This window comes from Columba livia, chromosome 3 (assembly GCF_036013475.1).
Source record: "Columba livia isolate bColLiv1 breed racing homer chromosome 3, bColLiv1.pat.W.v2, whole genome shotgun sequence".
Lineage (NCBI taxonomy): Eukaryota > Metazoa > Chordata > Aves > Columbiformes > Columbidae > Columba > Columba livia.
In genome coordinates this window covers 58,476,162-58,494,392 of record NC_088604.1, presented here as the reverse complement: position 1 = coordinate 58,494,392, position 18,231 = coordinate 58,476,162, and the positions used below count along the sequence as shown (strand labels likewise).

At 37.1% G+C, this 18,231-nt stretch overlaps 1 protein-coding gene across 2 annotated transcripts in view; it reads right to left on the bottom strand.

Annotated features, from left to right (window-relative positions):
- Positions 1–18,231, bottom strand: part of ENPP1 (ectonucleotide pyrophosphatase/phosphodiesterase 1) — a 71,810-nt gene that overhangs the window by 13,078 nt on the left and 40,501 nt on the right. For both annotated transcript variants that reach the window (XM_065056991.1, XM_013369329.3), the window contains exons 7-17: positions 15,854–15,933; positions 14,337–14,456; positions 13,111–13,220; positions 11,679–11,744; positions 11,296–11,368; positions 9,162–9,270; positions 7,858–7,989; positions 6,230–6,261; positions 4,978–5,105; positions 3,846–3,915; positions 627–714 (exon numbers count right to left, since the gene is read on the bottom strand). In XM_065056991.1, coding sequence (XP_064913063.1) covers positions 627–714; positions 3,846–3,915; positions 4,978–5,105; positions 6,230–6,261; positions 7,858–7,989; positions 9,162–9,270; positions 11,296–11,368; positions 11,679–11,744; positions 13,111–13,220; positions 14,337–14,456; positions 15,854–15,933 — 1,008 coding nt within the window. The remainder of the gene's footprint in view (positions 1–626; positions 715–3,845; positions 3,916–4,977; positions 5,106–6,229; positions 6,262–7,857; positions 7,990–9,161; positions 9,271–11,295; positions 11,369–11,678; positions 11,745–13,110; positions 13,221–14,336; positions 14,457–15,853; positions 15,934–18,231) is intronic.

The window sequence follows — 18,231 nt, the reverse complement described above, 5'->3', positions numbered from 1 at the left end:
ATATGGTAAATGAAAACAACAACTAAGAAAACACACAACAAAATACAAGGGACTGTTCAAGTGCATGAAAAGCAGAGGTGGTAACTGACTCGACTTTCTGGAAATGAGGTGCCTGGCAGCTGCACCTATATCCATTACTATGCTTTTCTTTATTGTTCTGCCCAAATAAGGTCAACTGAGTGATTAATCTGATAAAGCCTCTAATCAGACACAAGAGAGAAATATCCCTTCTTCTTGACAGTAGAGAAGTTGTGGAGTAGTCAGTTTTAGTTGTGGTGAGTCAAAGCAGCAGGTCTGGAGCAGCCAGAAGAACACACAGAGTGACCAGTGGAAAGGAGAAATACAATGTGGACTGACCAGTAGATCCTAAACAGCTGTCAGTTTAGAAGTCAGACTTTTCTCAGGAAAAACAAAACAAAATAAAACACACACACACACAAAAAAAACCACACAAAGAAACAAAGAAACAAACAAACAAAACCACACACGCTTTTAATTTGTGAAAATCAGCAGCAAGTCTTACGGACAAATTTCTAAGGACACTTAAACTGCTATTAGAATATTTACAACACCTGAAAAATATTACATTTTGCTGCACAAAAATGACCCCCATCAGTTGTACTTACCACACATTAAATTATATACTTCGATGTTTTCAAATGGATCAACTCGAGTACGAAACTTGAATCCTGGTCCAAAGCCAATAAAGATAGCCTAAGATTTACAGAGAAAAGTAAAGTGGACCTCTATTTAAGACAAGTTGAAATGGAAAATATCTTTATACTCAGAGGGCATTTTCTTCCAAGAATTTAATCTTTACCAACATAGTATGGATCAAGTCAAAAGCACGTTTTTTCTTAAAAAAAAAAAAAAGAAAAAAAAAGTATATGTACAAGAATAATTTTAAAAGTAGTAAAAGAGTCTTAAGAAACCAAATCCTGTCTTATTATTGCCTTTAAAAATTTGTCTTTAGCCATTAATGAAGTCCCTTGCTCTTCTCTGCTTTTTAAGGAGTTAAATTCATTTTCTTAAGAGATTTAATGGCAATGTTGAGCCAAAATAACCATCACATTTCATGCCCTGAAAACAATTTGGAAGCTTTTGATTTAAGGCTATAAAAACAGCCATTGGTAGCAATGTTTTAAATGGCTGAAGCAATGGCACGATCATAGTCTTTTGTGCCTGGTTTGCAGCTGTTCTCCTTGTACCACTTCCTGAGCTCTACCTGCACAAGCCATTGTGTAACCATACTGTGAAACTGATCCAGCAATGCAGCAAGCTCAAAAAAACAAAAAACAACCCCCAAAAAACCCCAAACAAACAAAAAAAACCACACACACACACACACAAAAGAACCACAAACAAACAAAAAACAACAAAAACCAAACCAACAAACAAAACAAAACCCAACACACACAAAACAAGCCAAGCACCACCTTTTTTCCTGCTTGCTCTTTTCCTTCTGGTTCAGTTCCCTGACCTACTTAACACTGCAGCAACGCAAAGCTTACATTAACCTAGAATGGGGGTTGTTGCAGGAGTAAGAATAAGGAGTCAAGGGCAGCAAATGCTTAAACTTAACTGCTGCCAAGAAGATTGTTTTTAAACTTATGCTGAGATATTCAGCTTATTTTTAATGAAGTGAAACAGACTGCACCCATCCATAGTATCAAGATACTGAATGAGTGATGGATGCTTTGCACTCTGTAACATCTTCCTGGGTAAGATCTCAAAGCTCTTTGCAAACAACACAATTATCTCAGATTTCATAGCTGTGTGGCAAAAAATAGAGGCTAAAAAGTCAACTTTAATTTCTTTTTTTTGAGATTAAAGCATAACACAGGCTGTCATTCTGCAATTGTTGATACTAAAATCTGTAAACTAATTATGTACTCAACAAGCCTAATTTGAACCACATGAGGCAGGAACATGCTACCTTTCTTTTCTGTTGAACAAGGTAATTACAGAGCATTAAATTCATGCTGTTATAAAGTTAGCCACAAAAGGATAAATTATATCTGTTACAAAACCAATTAGGGATGCTACCGACAATTCCAAATCTGGCAAAAAGTTTGAACAGAGTCAACCTACTGAAAAAAAAATTTATAGAGTAAAACTGTAGCAGAAAGAGAATATCCTAAGTGGGCACTACATAATTCTACAAGACATTAAAAACAAGGTTTTTAAGAGAAATCTGTGCTTTACATGGACTATGTTGGTCTTTTCATAAAACGTGTTCTCAATAATTTTTTTAATTCATGGTTCTCTATAGGTGTGTTTACACATACTCACTGTAATAGTACCAAATACCTCACAACTGTTAGTGTATTTTATCCTGAAAAAAACCTTTTTGAAATGAAGAGTATTGCCTTTCATTTTATTGATAGCAGAAACCAAAGCAGACAATGGGTTAAGTAACTTTCCCAAATTAGATGGAGCTAAGGATCTGATTTCATGTTTCCCTATGATTCCTTCACATTTCTCATTAAAGGGAAGAATTTCAGGATTCTCCTCATTATAAATGTGACTGACATGCTCTCTCCTGAACAGGCTAGCTCAGAACATTACAGAGGTGGGGAATCATTTAGGCAACTTTTGCAAAATACAATCAAAAATAATTATGTTGCTTCTAAAAGATACCTGTCTGACCACAGTCATTAGGTATTTCCTGTGGTGGAAGCTCCACAGACTTCTAGGGCAAACTTTTGTATTCATTAAAGGTAAAAAAAAAGAAGAAGTTTTCTAATAGCCAAATAAACTCTTCTTTATTGCAGTTTAAGCCTGTTACTTCTGTTTGTAGGCAACCCAGAAAGCCAAGAATGAACTAGCCTTACAGACCATGGGCTGGCTGCCTAGGGAACAACGTTGCTTGCAAGGAGCTGGGTGACACAGTGGACAGCAAGCTGAACATGAGCCAGCAGCACACCCTGGCAGCAAAGGTGGCCAACAGTATCCCATGTGCATAAAGAGCAGCTCAGCCAGCAGGCCGAGAGAAGGGATTGTCCCTCTCTACTCAGCTTTTCTTTAGGCCACATTGGGATACTGCTCCTCCAACATAAGAACGGCACCAAGGAATAATCATTAATTCAGCAAAGGACCCCATGGAGGTTGGGGGCTGAAGTTCTTGCCCTGTGAGAAAGAACAGGGCTTGTTCAGCATGGAGAAGAGACTGTTTCAGGTGGGCCTAACAGCAGTCCCCCAGGACCTGCAATGAGGTCACCAAGGAGAAAGAGCTGTGCTCTTGAGTGTTACACAGCAGGAGGCAGAGAGACAACAGGCATAAACTGAAACAAGAAAGGTTCTGGCTGGCTATAAAAAAAGGCATTTACACCATGAGGACAGTCAGGCAGTGGAATGGGTTGGTTAGAAGTTATGGAGCCTCTGCCCTTGGCAGTTTTGAAGACACACTGCATAAAACCCTGAACAACCTGGTCTGATCTCACAGCTGACTCTGTTTCGAATTGGAAGTGGCACTAGAGAAATCTCAAGCTCCCTTACAAGCTGAATTCTCTTCAGATCCACAATTCCTGTATTTGAGGATTTGATGAGTTTTCTGTTTTCCTGCTTTTAATGTTACAGCAACAAAACTTGGCACAACTTTATACCCTTACCAGCACAGTGAAATCTCTGGGGTAAGTCCTGTTGGGTTTTTGCCCAACTCTTACAACAATGGAATCCCACCCTGTGTGGGTTACCCAGCATGTTACAATAGCAATCCTACAAATGCTTGATTTCTCTAATTGCAGATGGAATAGTGTCACAGATCTTAAACAAATCTCAACACCTAGCAAACACAATATTCAGAAACAGAAGGAGCTAAAAATAAGAGCTAACACAAGTCTCACCTGCATGCTGGGGAAGCGATTGTCTGAGCCATGGAATCCACCTATGCAGGTTTTAATCTCAAGTGGTTTCCTATTAGAAATTCACAGTTTATATAACTCACACTTTACAAATCATATCAGCATAAAATACATCAGACATTCTTAGAGGCTTGTCCATAGGTAATAGAAAGTCTTAAGCTCTGGAAGAGAATGCCTTTAAATCAGAATAATAGTTTTCTCCGCAAATGTTGTCCTTTTGCAATTCTCAAGTGTACAGAGTTAAAGTCAAATATCAGATGATGCATGAACAAAATGTACGTTCTCAGGTCAACAGATTCTCACTGCACTGTCATTTGAGTAATAGAACTTTACAGTACTCTGTGTAAGTAGGTTCTTGAGATGTGTTGTTTGGCTTTTTTTTAATAAAAACACAAATGAATTTAGAGCATTCAGCTGGGCATCTTACAGTCTAATAAAAACAAATATCCAACATATGCCAGGTCTATACGTATTATTTAAATGTGTACAGTTCTAGTAACCCAAACCCTATTCGCATGACTTGCATATGTTTATGGTGTTATACAACAGGACTTACTGAATACATGGACTGAAAAACGCTTTGATGATGAAAGCCCTGGAGTATCACAGAGCTGTTCAAAATCATATTATGAGAATAAATGCCATTATTCTGGGAGTTTTAAATTCACTGGTCAGAACATGTAAGGTAATTAACAATAGTGGGCCTAGTAATTTCAATATACACCAGAGGATTGTTCACAAGACTGAGTCAACTGAGTAGTTATGCGCATGCTTAGCTTTCATGACTCACTGGAAATTCCTGAAGCATGGCAAGATGTGCTCAAGTAGCTGACAAAGGGGACCTTAGTTTCTAACATTTGTGTCACAACACCTGCCACTACCTGCATACTCAGCAGGGAGAGTACCTAGAGCTGCCAGTTTAGAACTGAACCTCCTCAGGCCAGCAAAAACTGCAGAGAAAAGCACATTTTGTCTCTTTGTACTGTCCTTTTGCTATGACAAACAAGAATACCAGCCTTCAATAGCTACCACTAAACTCTAAGCAACTGGGAGAGAAAAGCTATGAGAAAATAAGTTATTTGCTGTTTAGCAAGTACTGAAAACTGAAACTTACCTAGCAAGCTGCCACTGGGACTCTAAATAAAAGTGCAACGGTTCAATCCGGTCGTTATAGGAATAATGGAAACGCTTGGGTAGGAGATGTTTCATGTAAGCTTTGAAAGGCTGATTCGGTTCTATGCACTGAAATGTTTACATTACAAGATAAAATGTACATTTCACCAAGATTTTGCATATGTCATGCACAGGTCTAAAAAGTACTTCAATTGCAAAGGGTCAGCAATAGCTTCCACTAAGAACAATGGGACTCCATCAGGCTTGGAGTCATCTGGTCTGGGACACAAATATTCATAACTATTTAAATAACAAATACTGACTGGCTTTGCATTCAGTAGTTATTCAAAGAATATTTATATTAGATTATGGACATAACTTACTCCTTTTTTTCCCCCCTTACAGCCTACAATTGTACAGACCCAAACAGCACTGCTTAAAATTAATAAAGAATTACACTGAAATATGAACATGGTGATACATGGTAGGAATGCAATAATTCTACAGGTCTGTAACAAAGAAAGTAACAGACATTCAAAGAGTTTTTAGAGTGGTCACTTGGGGAACAAATAGATTTTTCCCACCAACTAAGATCCATTAATGATTTAAAGAAAACAAACAAAACCAAACCAAACCAACAACAACAACAAAAAACCCTCTACTGTAATACTGTAATATTTGAATAGTGAAGTCACCTATACAAACAGCACAGTTCTGACTGACAGCGATGTCTGCACAACTGAGAGGCAAACAGACTGTGGTACAGGGATGAGAACAAAAGCCAGGTATAGAGCACAAAAGTGCATTCCTTAAGCTAGAAGTGACCAAAAAAGTAACCTTTCTCAAAGCTGTTCATCAAAAAGGTGTGAAAAATAAAATCTTATGCTTGTCCAGAAAACAGAGCTGAGCTTTACACTGACTTGGCCCTTAGCCAGCATGGTCCAGATAGACAAGCTCTCTAGTTTGAAGAGTAACATGATCCAGTACTAGGTAAGAGTCAGTGAAAAGAAATGAACACAAAACCTTAGTTAATGCACAACCACAGATATCCATATGACACCTTGCTCAGCTTTCACCTTCCCTTCCCCTGTGTGGAACTGCTTTTGTTGTTGTTGTTGACTGTATAGCATACAGAAGGTCAGTGATTCAAAGTCCAGATGCTATGTAAGTAGCCCAGCAAACATCTGATGCTATAAAATACCTATAAACGTCAGCAGAAATTAAACTAGAACAAGATATGAGACAGCACTTACTGTGAGGTTTCTGACAACGCCTTCATAATTAACTGGAAGAATCATATGTAAGAATTAGTCACCTAAGTTAAAAAAAGAAACAGATGTAAAACGAAAGCATTCCCATCATGTAATACAATTAGCTTAGTTTAAAAAAAAATTCTGGACAGAAGAAATTGCTTTTCCAGAATGAAAATTATAAGGAGCAAAACAATCATTAAACTGTAATGCTATTGCTTTTATGAAATTTTAGTTCACAGTCTCTCCTCCCCTTGCTTACTTATTTACAGCTTTAAAATTTTAAACTATATTACCACAGTTAGAAAAATAATCTGAGAAGTAAGTTTTTACAAAAGAGGCAACTAAACGCTATACTTATCAAGCTGGATTTTTTCCTGCTTGCTAATAAACTTACAAGGAAAAAGAAACAAACACAACTATCAGGACAGCCGTTTTATCTGGCAAGCATCCCTAGAAAGATTGCCAAGTGCAAGCTGGCTAAGATTTCAGATGCTTAGACTCAAGCCAAAAGGGACCATTACATCATCTAGTTTGACATTTTGTATAACACAGGCCCATTACATTCCACGCAGTTACTCTGCCCTGAGTCCAATACGCAAAGTTTGACTAAAGTACGTAAAGGATTACACTGGCAGGGGAACCACTAATAATTCCTGCACCTGTACATGCAGTGCTACAAAGAAAGGCGTGCTACTTCATGAAAACTGTGTACGTGTCAAAAGTAGGAGATACTCTGCTTTTCTTCTTCCTGAACTTGTTTCTCCAGGGAGAACCTGGAACTGCATTTGACTCTCATGTTCCCCAAGGAAACATTTAACACAGTTTAGAATAGAATCAAACAATGAAGTAAACAGGACTTAAAGTCACTGAGGTTGAGGCCTGCAAGTTTTAAAGGGCATGGAGAACAATAATCTATATAGGGGGGAAAAAAAAAAAAAAAAGAAAAAAAAAACACACACCGCAAACAGCTACTATGAAACATGAAGGAAACACCTGCATTCAACATCAGAAAGTACCAGAAACTGCAGGCATTAAATGTCCACCTAAAATGAGACTAGATAATAAATCAAAGTTTAAAATTTGTAAGTATTCATTGATTTTTGTACTCAGGTTTATTACCTTATTTGTTTGGTTTTTATTACTTTGTTTGCAGTTTACTCAACTGCTGTCAGGCCATTGGGCCATTCTTTAACAACTAGGAAATAAAATAATCATAAAATAGTATGCAAAAGATAGCAATAATCTAACATTCCTTCAAGAGAGAAATACACCAAATTTATATATACACTGGTAAATCCAGAAATTAGGTGAGAAATGGGTGAGGGATTTGAAGGCTTGAGCACCAAAGATCTGATTCAAAGGAATGCCATTCACAAGGCAAGAACATCTGCAGTTGGTCACTCTGAGGCAGCCCACAAAAGCAATCTGTAGGATTAAAATACACTTTCAGACCTGTGAAATCAAATATCTAAAAACACAGTTGCACTACTCAGTATTTCCTCTTCATTATTATCCAGGTTGAACCTAGTTGACCCTCACTCAAGTTTACCAATTTGGATCCTAAGTTTGTATTCATAAGTACAAAAGCATATAACTGAGTAACAAAAATTAGTTTGGCAATTACATACAAGAGAAATACTCATCTGGAACATTATTAGGTCTTAGGCGAGCTGCAGGACCAGGTACTAGTATGAACCCTTGAACATCGTCCAGATAACTGTTCAGATATGCTGTTTTTCTGCAGCTCCCTGCTTCCATCCCTGCAAAAGGAAAAAAAAAATATATACATATATGTTTAAAAATGGCAGTATTAATGTCGAGTAGCCTTGCTGAGGAGACATGTAACTTAAGTTGTAGAAGTCAGAAGTGTAATTTCTTGGGTCTTTTTATCAGTAACCCCAAGACATCTGATCCAAGAAGATCGCAACACTCACGTATGGAAGAAAACAAAAGATTATACAGAAACACACAGCCATTTCCTCAGCCAAGACACTCCAATTCCATAAGCAGACAAGTTTTCTTCTCTGAAGGGAATGAAATCTTATGAGCCTAAGAACAGCCGTAATGGTCAGACCAAATATTCATTTAGCCCAATATCCTACCTAATAATGTTCAGCAACATGTCTAGAGAAATACCAAACAAGCACAGCAACTATGAACTGATCTTCCTCCCAGAGTTCCTTATCAGTTTCCAGAAGTCAAAGGGATTTGAGTAGCATATGGCATTTGAACTCTTTCTTTTAATAATTCTTGACAGGTTTACCCTTCATTAATTTTATAATTATTTTTTAAACCTGTGTAGATATTCGGCTTGGATCATTTCTGGTGGCAATGAGTTCTGCAGCTCAATTTTGTGCTGCACAGAAGTGTTCTTATCTTTTGTTCACCAGGAAAAGAAGCAGAAAAAAAAATAGTGGTAAAATACAGAACTTTTTACAGAAGTAATTCCAGAAACATAGAAAAGCTATTACAGAAATAAATTAAGGATTCATATTCACAGCCTTCTAATAGTAGACAGGGAACTGATCACTGAAAGGAAGATTTGGTCTGTATTTTCACTTCTTCAGCAATTTGCTAAATATTGCTGTGTAGCATAGTTAAAAGACATAATAAAATTAAACCTATTTATTTACAATTCACATTTTTTATTCTATTTCTTTTTATCAGCTGGTAATGATCACAAGAGGAGTTAAGAATAAAATATGAAAAATATTTAATCCCTCCCTATGTTCTCCACTTCTTCCCTCCCATAAAATAGTCTGATTCTCACTTACACTGATTATCTCTTACATCATCTTGATAATATAAAACAATTTCTAACCACTAGCTGCTTCATTAACCTTGCCAGAAACATGCAATTATAAACTCAGGATATTACTTTATAAAAACAGCTCTTCAAAATACCAATATATTTTATAATAATTTAATTTACCATGATCTGATATAAAAATAATGTTCAGGCATTTATGCAAGTTCATTTGCTTGAGACCATCCATCAGCATCCCTACTATGTTGTCCACTCTCTGTAACGCCACAATGACCTGCAGGACAAGAACAGAAATGTAAAGTAAGTGCTAATCACTTAAATTAAAAACAGAATTTATTTCTAGGGAAAGTGAATAAATTTAAACTGTAACAGCATATGCTATTAAAGAATAAGGCGCTCTCCTTATAGACCACTCAATTCTAGACACAGTCCAGACATAAATGGAAGGACACAAGGGACCTAAAATTGTGTGGTAACCCTCAAACTCATGACAGGAAGCACATATAGCACACACTAACAGGAGGAATTGTGAGGACAGGAGACTTAAAGCATTCTCAATACCCCATTACACCTGCTTTTTGCCTTTTCCTACTTCTGTTGTACACCCTTAAGATGCATGGAATTTATATCTACTGAGAATGGACTCAACAGGTACACCTATACTGCTAAATAAAACCAGGAGCCTACAGACTGCCCAGCACCTGCGCTGCTGAGAGCTAACTCCCTCTGTAGAAGACTAGCTATATCTACACTATACAACTCCAGGTGCCACTTTTTTCTGGGTCCCACACTGTCCCAAGACACAGCTATACATTTTTATGTTATTTCAGTTGAAGACCTTAAAAAAAAAAAAAAAAAAAAAAAAAGACACACAGACCCAACACACCACCAGATTATAATCAGTGAGGCTACTTTTAAAGTATTAAATTAAGGATGTCTGCTGCATTACCAGAGGCACAACCAAGGACAACAGGGAATACCTAAGGGTGCAGATGCTGATGGGATAGTACCAGAGGTCTGAGGAAAACAGAGAAAACAAGGCCTGTAGAACTCTCCCTCAAAATATCTGTTGGGAGAGTCCCTGGAGCAAACTACCCTTGACATTGTGACTGGATATTAGTCTCAGAACAAACTAGCTGAAAGGGACTGAAAAAGCCAAAGAACAAGCTACCAGTCTAGCACTGTTTGTGGTCAGGGGTCTGGCGTTCAAGCTCACTTGTGCAGGTACAGCCATTGGGGGCTACTTTTGAATAGTTACTAAATAAACAAACAAACAAACAACAACAACAAAAGTAATTTAAAATTCATTCTGTTACCTCATTGAACTACTTGTATAAGCTACCTTATACATAAAATGAATGGTCCTGGAGAGGCTCTGTACAACCCTCACGGTCTTTCTCTCCAGAACATTCCTGACACACAGACCCACTTATAATCAATTTACAAACACTTCCTATACTGCAGTTCCAATTAGTTGTCTGCTACTTCCCTGAGCACTTACATTCATCTTATAGAGTTCCTTACAGGACTAGGAACAGCTCACACCTCAAGAGAAACTGGTAAAAGCTTTTTACTGCTGCACCACTGAGGTTAAACACGTAGTTATGATGCCCAGACTTCCTGATCATCTAAAACAGGAGAATTTTACAGGGTTCCTGAATTTCCAAGGGCTTTTTCCTTTGTATTTTTCACTTGGGTTTGTTAAAATGTAAAGCTATTTAACACTTTTGAAAACAGAAGCAGTCCTAAAGAGTTTTATTTATATATTAGGTACCTCACAGACTGTGATAGGGTGAACATGCCTTTTATGACTCTTTCCAAGAAGGCATAAAATCTAATTGCAGGGAGATAAGACCAATTGTCATCTCAAATTTGCACAGAGACTGGGGGAAAATGCATGACAATTATAACATGAATACTTCACCACCACTACAAAAACTTTGTTCTTGCTAAATTGAAATCACGCAAACTTTCTGACCTCCCTCACCCCAAATCAACATAAGGAATTAGCAGGAGCAGATAAAAATACATACAAGACATACCCAAACATGCTTCGGCAATTTAAAAGTTATTGAAATAAATAAAATAAAAATTGTGCTTAATAAATAGTCTGTTTGTTACATGCTTTGTAACAATGTTAATTATGGATGGGCTGTCTACTCTTTTTTTTTTTTTTTTTCTAATAAGCACACTGAACATGGTCTTGGTTAATATAACATGAATTATGGAAATTTATTATAGAGTCAGAGCAAAGCTTCATATTAAACAAAAAAAAACAATAAACTATGAAACTACTTACTCCGCTGCTTACTGGTCCAAATCTATGGCCTGAGGAATCTGGTTCTTCTAAATACAGAGTGTAAAAGTGTGGTCTATATCAAACAGTACCAAAAATGTAATATTTTACATACACGTTAAGACAGTTTGAAGATATTATATTTCAACAATGGATATCAAATATTAGAAACAACTCTGACATTCAAACGAAGGACACATTAAAGAGAAATAGAGAAATGTAACAACAAAAAGGGTTTCATTCATAGAAACAGGCTTCCATTAAATAATATTTTAATATTGCTAGAATAATGCACGAGATATTGTTTAAAACAGAAATCATATTTACAAAGGGATTAATTGTAATACCACTCAAACAGGAACTTATACTTGCAACTATATACCTACCTTTTATCTTCAGGTAACTGCAGCCAGCGAAGAACAGTCATCACCCTTTCTTCAAAGGGGATTGAGCTGTATCGGAACAACACAATATCAACCAGCCATGCATGTTCAAGAGCTAAAAAAATTCAGTCACCCATTACAAAAATCAACGCACTTTAGGAGAGAAAACAGAATTCAACTGGATGCCATTAATAGCTGTTTAGCAGGATGCAAGTTTATCCATGCTAATTGCCTCTGACTCCACAGGAGTTAATGGCATGATCTAAAGCTCCCTCGAATATTGTCCCCATTGATTGCAATGTGATTAGAATAAAGCTCCCAGTACTGCTTGTGTTTATTATACAAAGAGAATAATTGGCTTCAGGGTGCAAAATCACGTGCAGGTTTTCATTCCTGTATTATGTTTAGAAAAAGTAACAGTTTGGGGTTTTGGTTATTATTAATTTTTAAAATATTTGTTTAAACAGTTTGAATACAAGTTCTCATATTATGTCACAAAGTAAATGCTCTGTATCAATTACTGAAGTAGACCACCAACAAGCATGTTGACCTGTAACAACATGAGGTTTGTGCAAAGTTACTCATCCATTTACTCAACATAAGTTGAAGTAACAATATACAAGTTCCTAGGAAAAAAAAAAAAAATAGGTAGTAATTCAAGAATCAGGATGTTAATGCTATATGAAGGGTATAGGAAGAAAAAAATGATCCTAGGAAGATAGAAATGAAAAGCCTGATTTCTTGGGTGATATTTGAGATGGTGATAAACAGATTTATGTAGAATTTTCATTAGGCAGAAAATGTTTAACTGCAGCAAAGAGCAATCATAGACTAAACTATGACTACCTTAATGTGAAATAGTTCAAAACTTCATAGAATCTTAGAATGGTTTGGGTTGGAAGGGACTTTAAAGATCATCTAGCTCTACCACCCTGCCATGGGCAGGGACACCTTCCAACCTGACCAGGTTGCTCAGAGCCCCATCCAGCCTGGCCTTGAACACTCCCAGGAACGAGGCATCCACACTTCATTTGCAATGAAAATAATTTTACACTGGAACAATTTACCACAGTCAACAACAAAACACTTTAGTTCAAGACCCGATCCATTCACTGCATGAGAGGTTTGGATTGAGTAACTCTAAAAACACCCACAAAACATTTTTATAAATAGAAAAGCACAAAAGCTTCAAATCTAGGTGCTCTTAAATTTGCTTTTTATACATCTTTCCTGTAAAATGCTTCCTGAGGAATGACAACATGATTAGACCAAGAATCTATACTATACTGAAACATAGTCAATTGGATCCTATCTTTTTTTCATATTGTGTACAACTGTTTAGAAAAGCAGGAACAAAAATTATGCTTTCTCTGGCATCTGTTGCATTACAACAGTTAAAGTAAAATATTCACCCAAGACACAAGAGTTTACATACCTACTGTAATTTTCATACAGGTTTGGGAAGCTTCCATTAACTGCTACATCTGACCCAGGCCAAAAGAACGTACCCGCTTTTAGACCTTGGTACATAGCTGTTAGCCAAATCTGCAGAAGGAATATACAATTGCCGTAATTAGGGCAGGTCACCAAATTAGTTGAATAACTGCCAGATTCACTACTGTCTCCACCTTATTCACACCCTTCAGCAAGATCAAAAACTAAAAACATTAAGAGGAGCATTCTGGACAGTCAGTCTTGCAGTCATTGCTCTCTGCAGTCCAAATATACCTTGCAGCCCTATTCCTCATGGCAAATACTCGCATCCCTTCTGCTGCTACACCAGGAGGAACCAGGACCAGGAACCAATAGCTCCCACGGATGAAGCAGTAATGCAGTGGTAGAATCAGGGCTGAAATGTCTCAAAAACAGTGAAGCAAGAAGAGATGGGAATGTTCTGAGGACCTATGCCCCACACACTCTGAAATACGGGACCAATACTTTGGGTAATTCTTCCAATCTTACTGCTGATCTTGCAATTTGAGGATTTCTGTCTGCCTTCTGTGTGTTCTCCTGCCTGACTCGTACACCACTTTCTTCTCTGTGACCTGTGAAGTCTACACTTGTGTTTTCTTTCCTCACACACACATCACACACACAAAAAACCACAAACACCACCAGTCCACCCACATTACCAAACAGTTGCATCTGTTCCCCTGCTGTTCTTCAGGCTAGCCCTCACTCAAACTTTCTCGCATGTCTTCATTTTGATGGCAGTCTCAGCACATTTGCCATAGCTGTATGATTGAACTAAGACATTCTCTTTTAAAACCACATCCTTAGACCTAGCAGTAATTTGGGCAGAGTGCAATCATTTACCACTGATTATCACTAAAACTAACTGATTTGTCCATTTCCTCAGAGAGGTTAACTGCAACCCCAGTTCATATTAAAAAGAGAACAAAATCTGGAATCCCTAATAGTTATTTTAAGTTAATTTTATCTTTAGAGAAAATTCCATTTAAGTTCAACGAAGTCTGTTACATTTTGTTTCATTTGTCACTTTGCAGCTCTAGTGTTACAATTCCTAATCGTGATGAGTAATGCTTCGTCACAAATTTAGAAGTACCCTCTGTACTCTTTCAACATCAGTATGCACCCAAGTGATATTAAGTAACACAACAACAGGCTGATGTACATTCTCAGTAGTATATTAATACTTACAGGCTGTCCTTGGTACCACTGTGGATTAAACTTCTCTTCACTTCTAAGGGTGAAAGATGCATTTCTTTTGGGGTCATACATCTTGTTATCAATTATACCGTGAGATTCAGGATACAGCCCCTGTAATTGAGAATATACATGCTATAAAGAAAAAGAACCTTGTGACTACGCAAACAGATGTCTATTAGACAAATATGCCCAGTGAATAATCTATATGTGGCTTCTACTCCACTAACATCTCAAGACCCAAACTTAACAACATCACATACCATTGCTAACAAGCTCTACCTTTCTATTCTTAATTGTTTCTCAGTGAACCTAAAAAAAAAAAAAAAAAAAAAAAACCACAAAAAAAAAAAAAAAAAAAAAAAAACCAAAAAAACAAAACACAGGCAAGCAGCTTGTTCTAGGATCAAACTGAAAGACATCCTATCAGTTCATGCTTTTGTTGTACCTTTATTACCAATGACAAAGCAATTACCTATGCTGGACCTCCATCCCATGACCAAAAATGGGGGATTTCAAAGGAGAATTTCACATCAGGGGTGAAAGCTCAAGCTGAGGATAAGAAGTGCTCAGAGGCACCAGCCGTTAAGTAGTTTTAAGAGGCTGTGTGCTCTGCATTCAAGCAGACTAGTTCCTTTTTACATTAAAGGATATAACACCATCACCAATATGACCCCAATAAACACCACGCCTGCCGCTCTTCACAGAAATACACAGTATTAAGGGGTACTCTCAGATGGATGCAGGTCATGATTATCGCCTCTCAATTGCATGTTCATTCATGGATATTTGTGAGGATTACCTGGTTAAACATCTCATTCCTGAACCTGTGCTCCTCACTTAGCAAAAGTCCTAACAAACTGTGAAGATAAGAAAGAAGGTGCAGATCCTCAGGTATCTGATTGAATTTTAGTCGTGACATGATGAAGCTAAGAAGGATCTGCTGGATTCCAACCCTGCATTCAGTGTTGAAAATCTCCATTTTTGTTTTTCCTTCTATATGCAGGAGGTGATAAATTCACAAGATCAGCTTGGTGACATTCCTGTCCAGGTTTGGGTACAGTCCCTCACAGAGTCAACATCAATGCAATGTTCAAATCTTTCATTTAATACTCTTCTTTGCATCATGCCAAGCTACCTTAAAGAATTGGAACAGGGCTGGCAGTTTAAAGGAGTCAGGCTGCTCTCACTCTGAGAAAGTACTGCAATTCAGTGGAAATAATTATACAAATGAGGACTTGCAAAGTGATGTGACCTTCCACCTACATGGGAATTCTTGCAGCTAGTCTTGGAAGAACTAGATTCCTTAGATTAGATCTGACCACTTAGCTGCAGTGTTTTATAAAGACTGTTAATCTAAATTAGGTAAAGAGTATAATACATAAATTTTCATATTCTGAAGGAGAATCCTATTCTTTTAATAATCCATCAAAAATATATTATCCCCTTGAAGACAACTTAATAATGAACACTCTCTTTATTGAAAACATATAATATAGAGGAATTCTTACTGTGACAATGGAGTAATGATTGGGAAAGGTCTTTGAAGGATACACTGGTCTCATACTGGAAGTGTATGTTCCACATTTCCCTAGAGGGAGGAAGAAATGAAATCAGCAAAATTACAGTAATAAAAAACCTTGCAAGTTTAAGTTATGAAGCCATGTACCTATTTTAAAGAGAAAAAATAAAATTCCAGAAAGATTTCATTCTTCAAAATTCTGGAGCTAATACTTCATATTTCCTCTCACGTTCATTTACAAGCTAAAAGGCTACTAACACAAATTTTACATATTTCTAATGACTGAATTCAACAGTCACATGAACAAAACCTACAGTCCTTATGAAAAGCATGCATAGATAAGAATGAATAATCAAAGGAATCACTACCCTCTGAAGTTGCCTTGGTGCAAGGTAAGTGAAGTCTGCAGCTTGAGGCCAGCTAGCTACTTCACCCTGGGCGCTTCCAGAGGTGAAGCGGACACTGGCATCGTGGTGCCCTGGCTCTCTCAATCACCTGTCAAATCATTGTTTATTATGCTTTTATTTTTTTTTTAATAAAAGTAAGCTTTTATTCTAGGATGAATCTTAAAATTGTCTTCACCTTGATAAAAACAATCATAGGTTTTTAAGGAGATTAGCAAGCAATATTTGCTAGTACAAAGGGTCAACTAGGCCAAAGCACTTAAGCAAATCTTACTTAGGCTAGGTGCCTAAATTTCCAGAAAAACATAAAGGCCCTGATTTTCAGAAGAAAAATTTTAAAAGGCACTTAAAGAGCCCAAAGTAATGATCTTATAGAAAGACCACCTTTAGGCAGTCTTTGCTGACCCTCTGGGTCATTATTATATAATAAATAAAAGAGAAATGAAAGGTAGGATAACATTAGAAGTGTTGTGTTAAGGCATTTTGAACTCATTGGACTGGGGCTTTGGATTAGCTCAAACTGATTATTTCAACCGAGATCTAACTGAGATAAAAAGAAGCCAAGCCAGAAAGACAAATCCTTTCAAGTTACATAGACATCCTCTCTAACCATTTACATTCCATAGTAACAAATCACTTCTTGTGTCCTTTTTGCTCCTGCAACACACTTGACACATTTCAACCATTTCCAAATCTGTTGTTGAGGCTGTTTTTGCAAATGCTAGTTTTTAGTGGGAGGCAGGGACGGACACTGGGGTTTTTTGGTTTGTTTTTCAAGTAAGAGAAAAATACATTTAAACCTTGTTTTATCCAAAATCCTAGGGGGGGTTTCTGGGACTTTCCATAACAGTTATCTTTCTTCTTTTTGTCTTGTTGCCTTAGTTAAAGACAACTGAAGATGAAAAAAGGATTTATTTTAGAATTATGATATCACAGCATAGAAGTACTTGAAAATGTCTTCTCTGAACGCCATACGTACACATTATGGCTATGCCTGGGTTCACTGAGAACTCATTCAGCTCCAGGCTGAATGGTCCACCTTTCAGCACGTAGCAGAGTGCATGCATGTGTGGATGGATGGATGGATGGATGGATGACAAAACTTGCCAAAAGTGAAGTTCTGTCTTGCATGCATCTGCTTTAACAAACTTGTCTCCTTGGAGACATCAGAAATGCATTGTAGACATGGCTGAATTAAAAATATTCCTGTTATTTAACAGGATGTCATCAAGTGTTTTAGAGGAAAATCCATGGATTTGGCACTGTTCTAATTTAATAAAGAAGTAGGCTGCCAGGTAATTTATTTATTGTGAATAACTGTTCACTGCTTTGTAAATGCTACCAGTCATAAGTTTTGTCTTTAACTTTTACTACTCCTGTAAATAGATCACTATGACCTTCAAAAGGATTTGGTACAATTTTTCAGTGATAGTCAAGCAATTTATTCTTTGTTGTTGCTTATCTGTCACAGAGGACTAGACTTCATTACTGTGACACTATTTTACTGTGCAGGAAAGGGTATTTTCACACTCATAAAACTGTTTCTTCGTAATATCATTTCATCCACCGTTTTCAGTGCCTACAGACACATGGGACATGAAGCAGATGAAGATTTGAAGCTACAGGCCCTCAGAGTATCATGGGATGTGCACCCCAGTGACACCAATTTTCATTCATGAAACTATTTTTACCATTTTACTTGGGGGGAAGGAAGGGGGTCAACTAGAAAAAAAAGCAAGCATTTGTAGCAAGAGAAAGCTGAAGAGCCTGTAGTATATCACAAAAGTCCATCGGATTACAAAAAAATGTTGCAGAGGTATGTAGAGCTGTATACATAATGCAGAAAAAATATTTTTCCCCAGACTATTCCTTATTTTAGTGTGTCTAAAAAATGTATTCCTGTTTTAGAAAACTTCTTTTAAAAAATGTAAGTTCTGACCATCAAAAACTCTGTGGTTCTGAA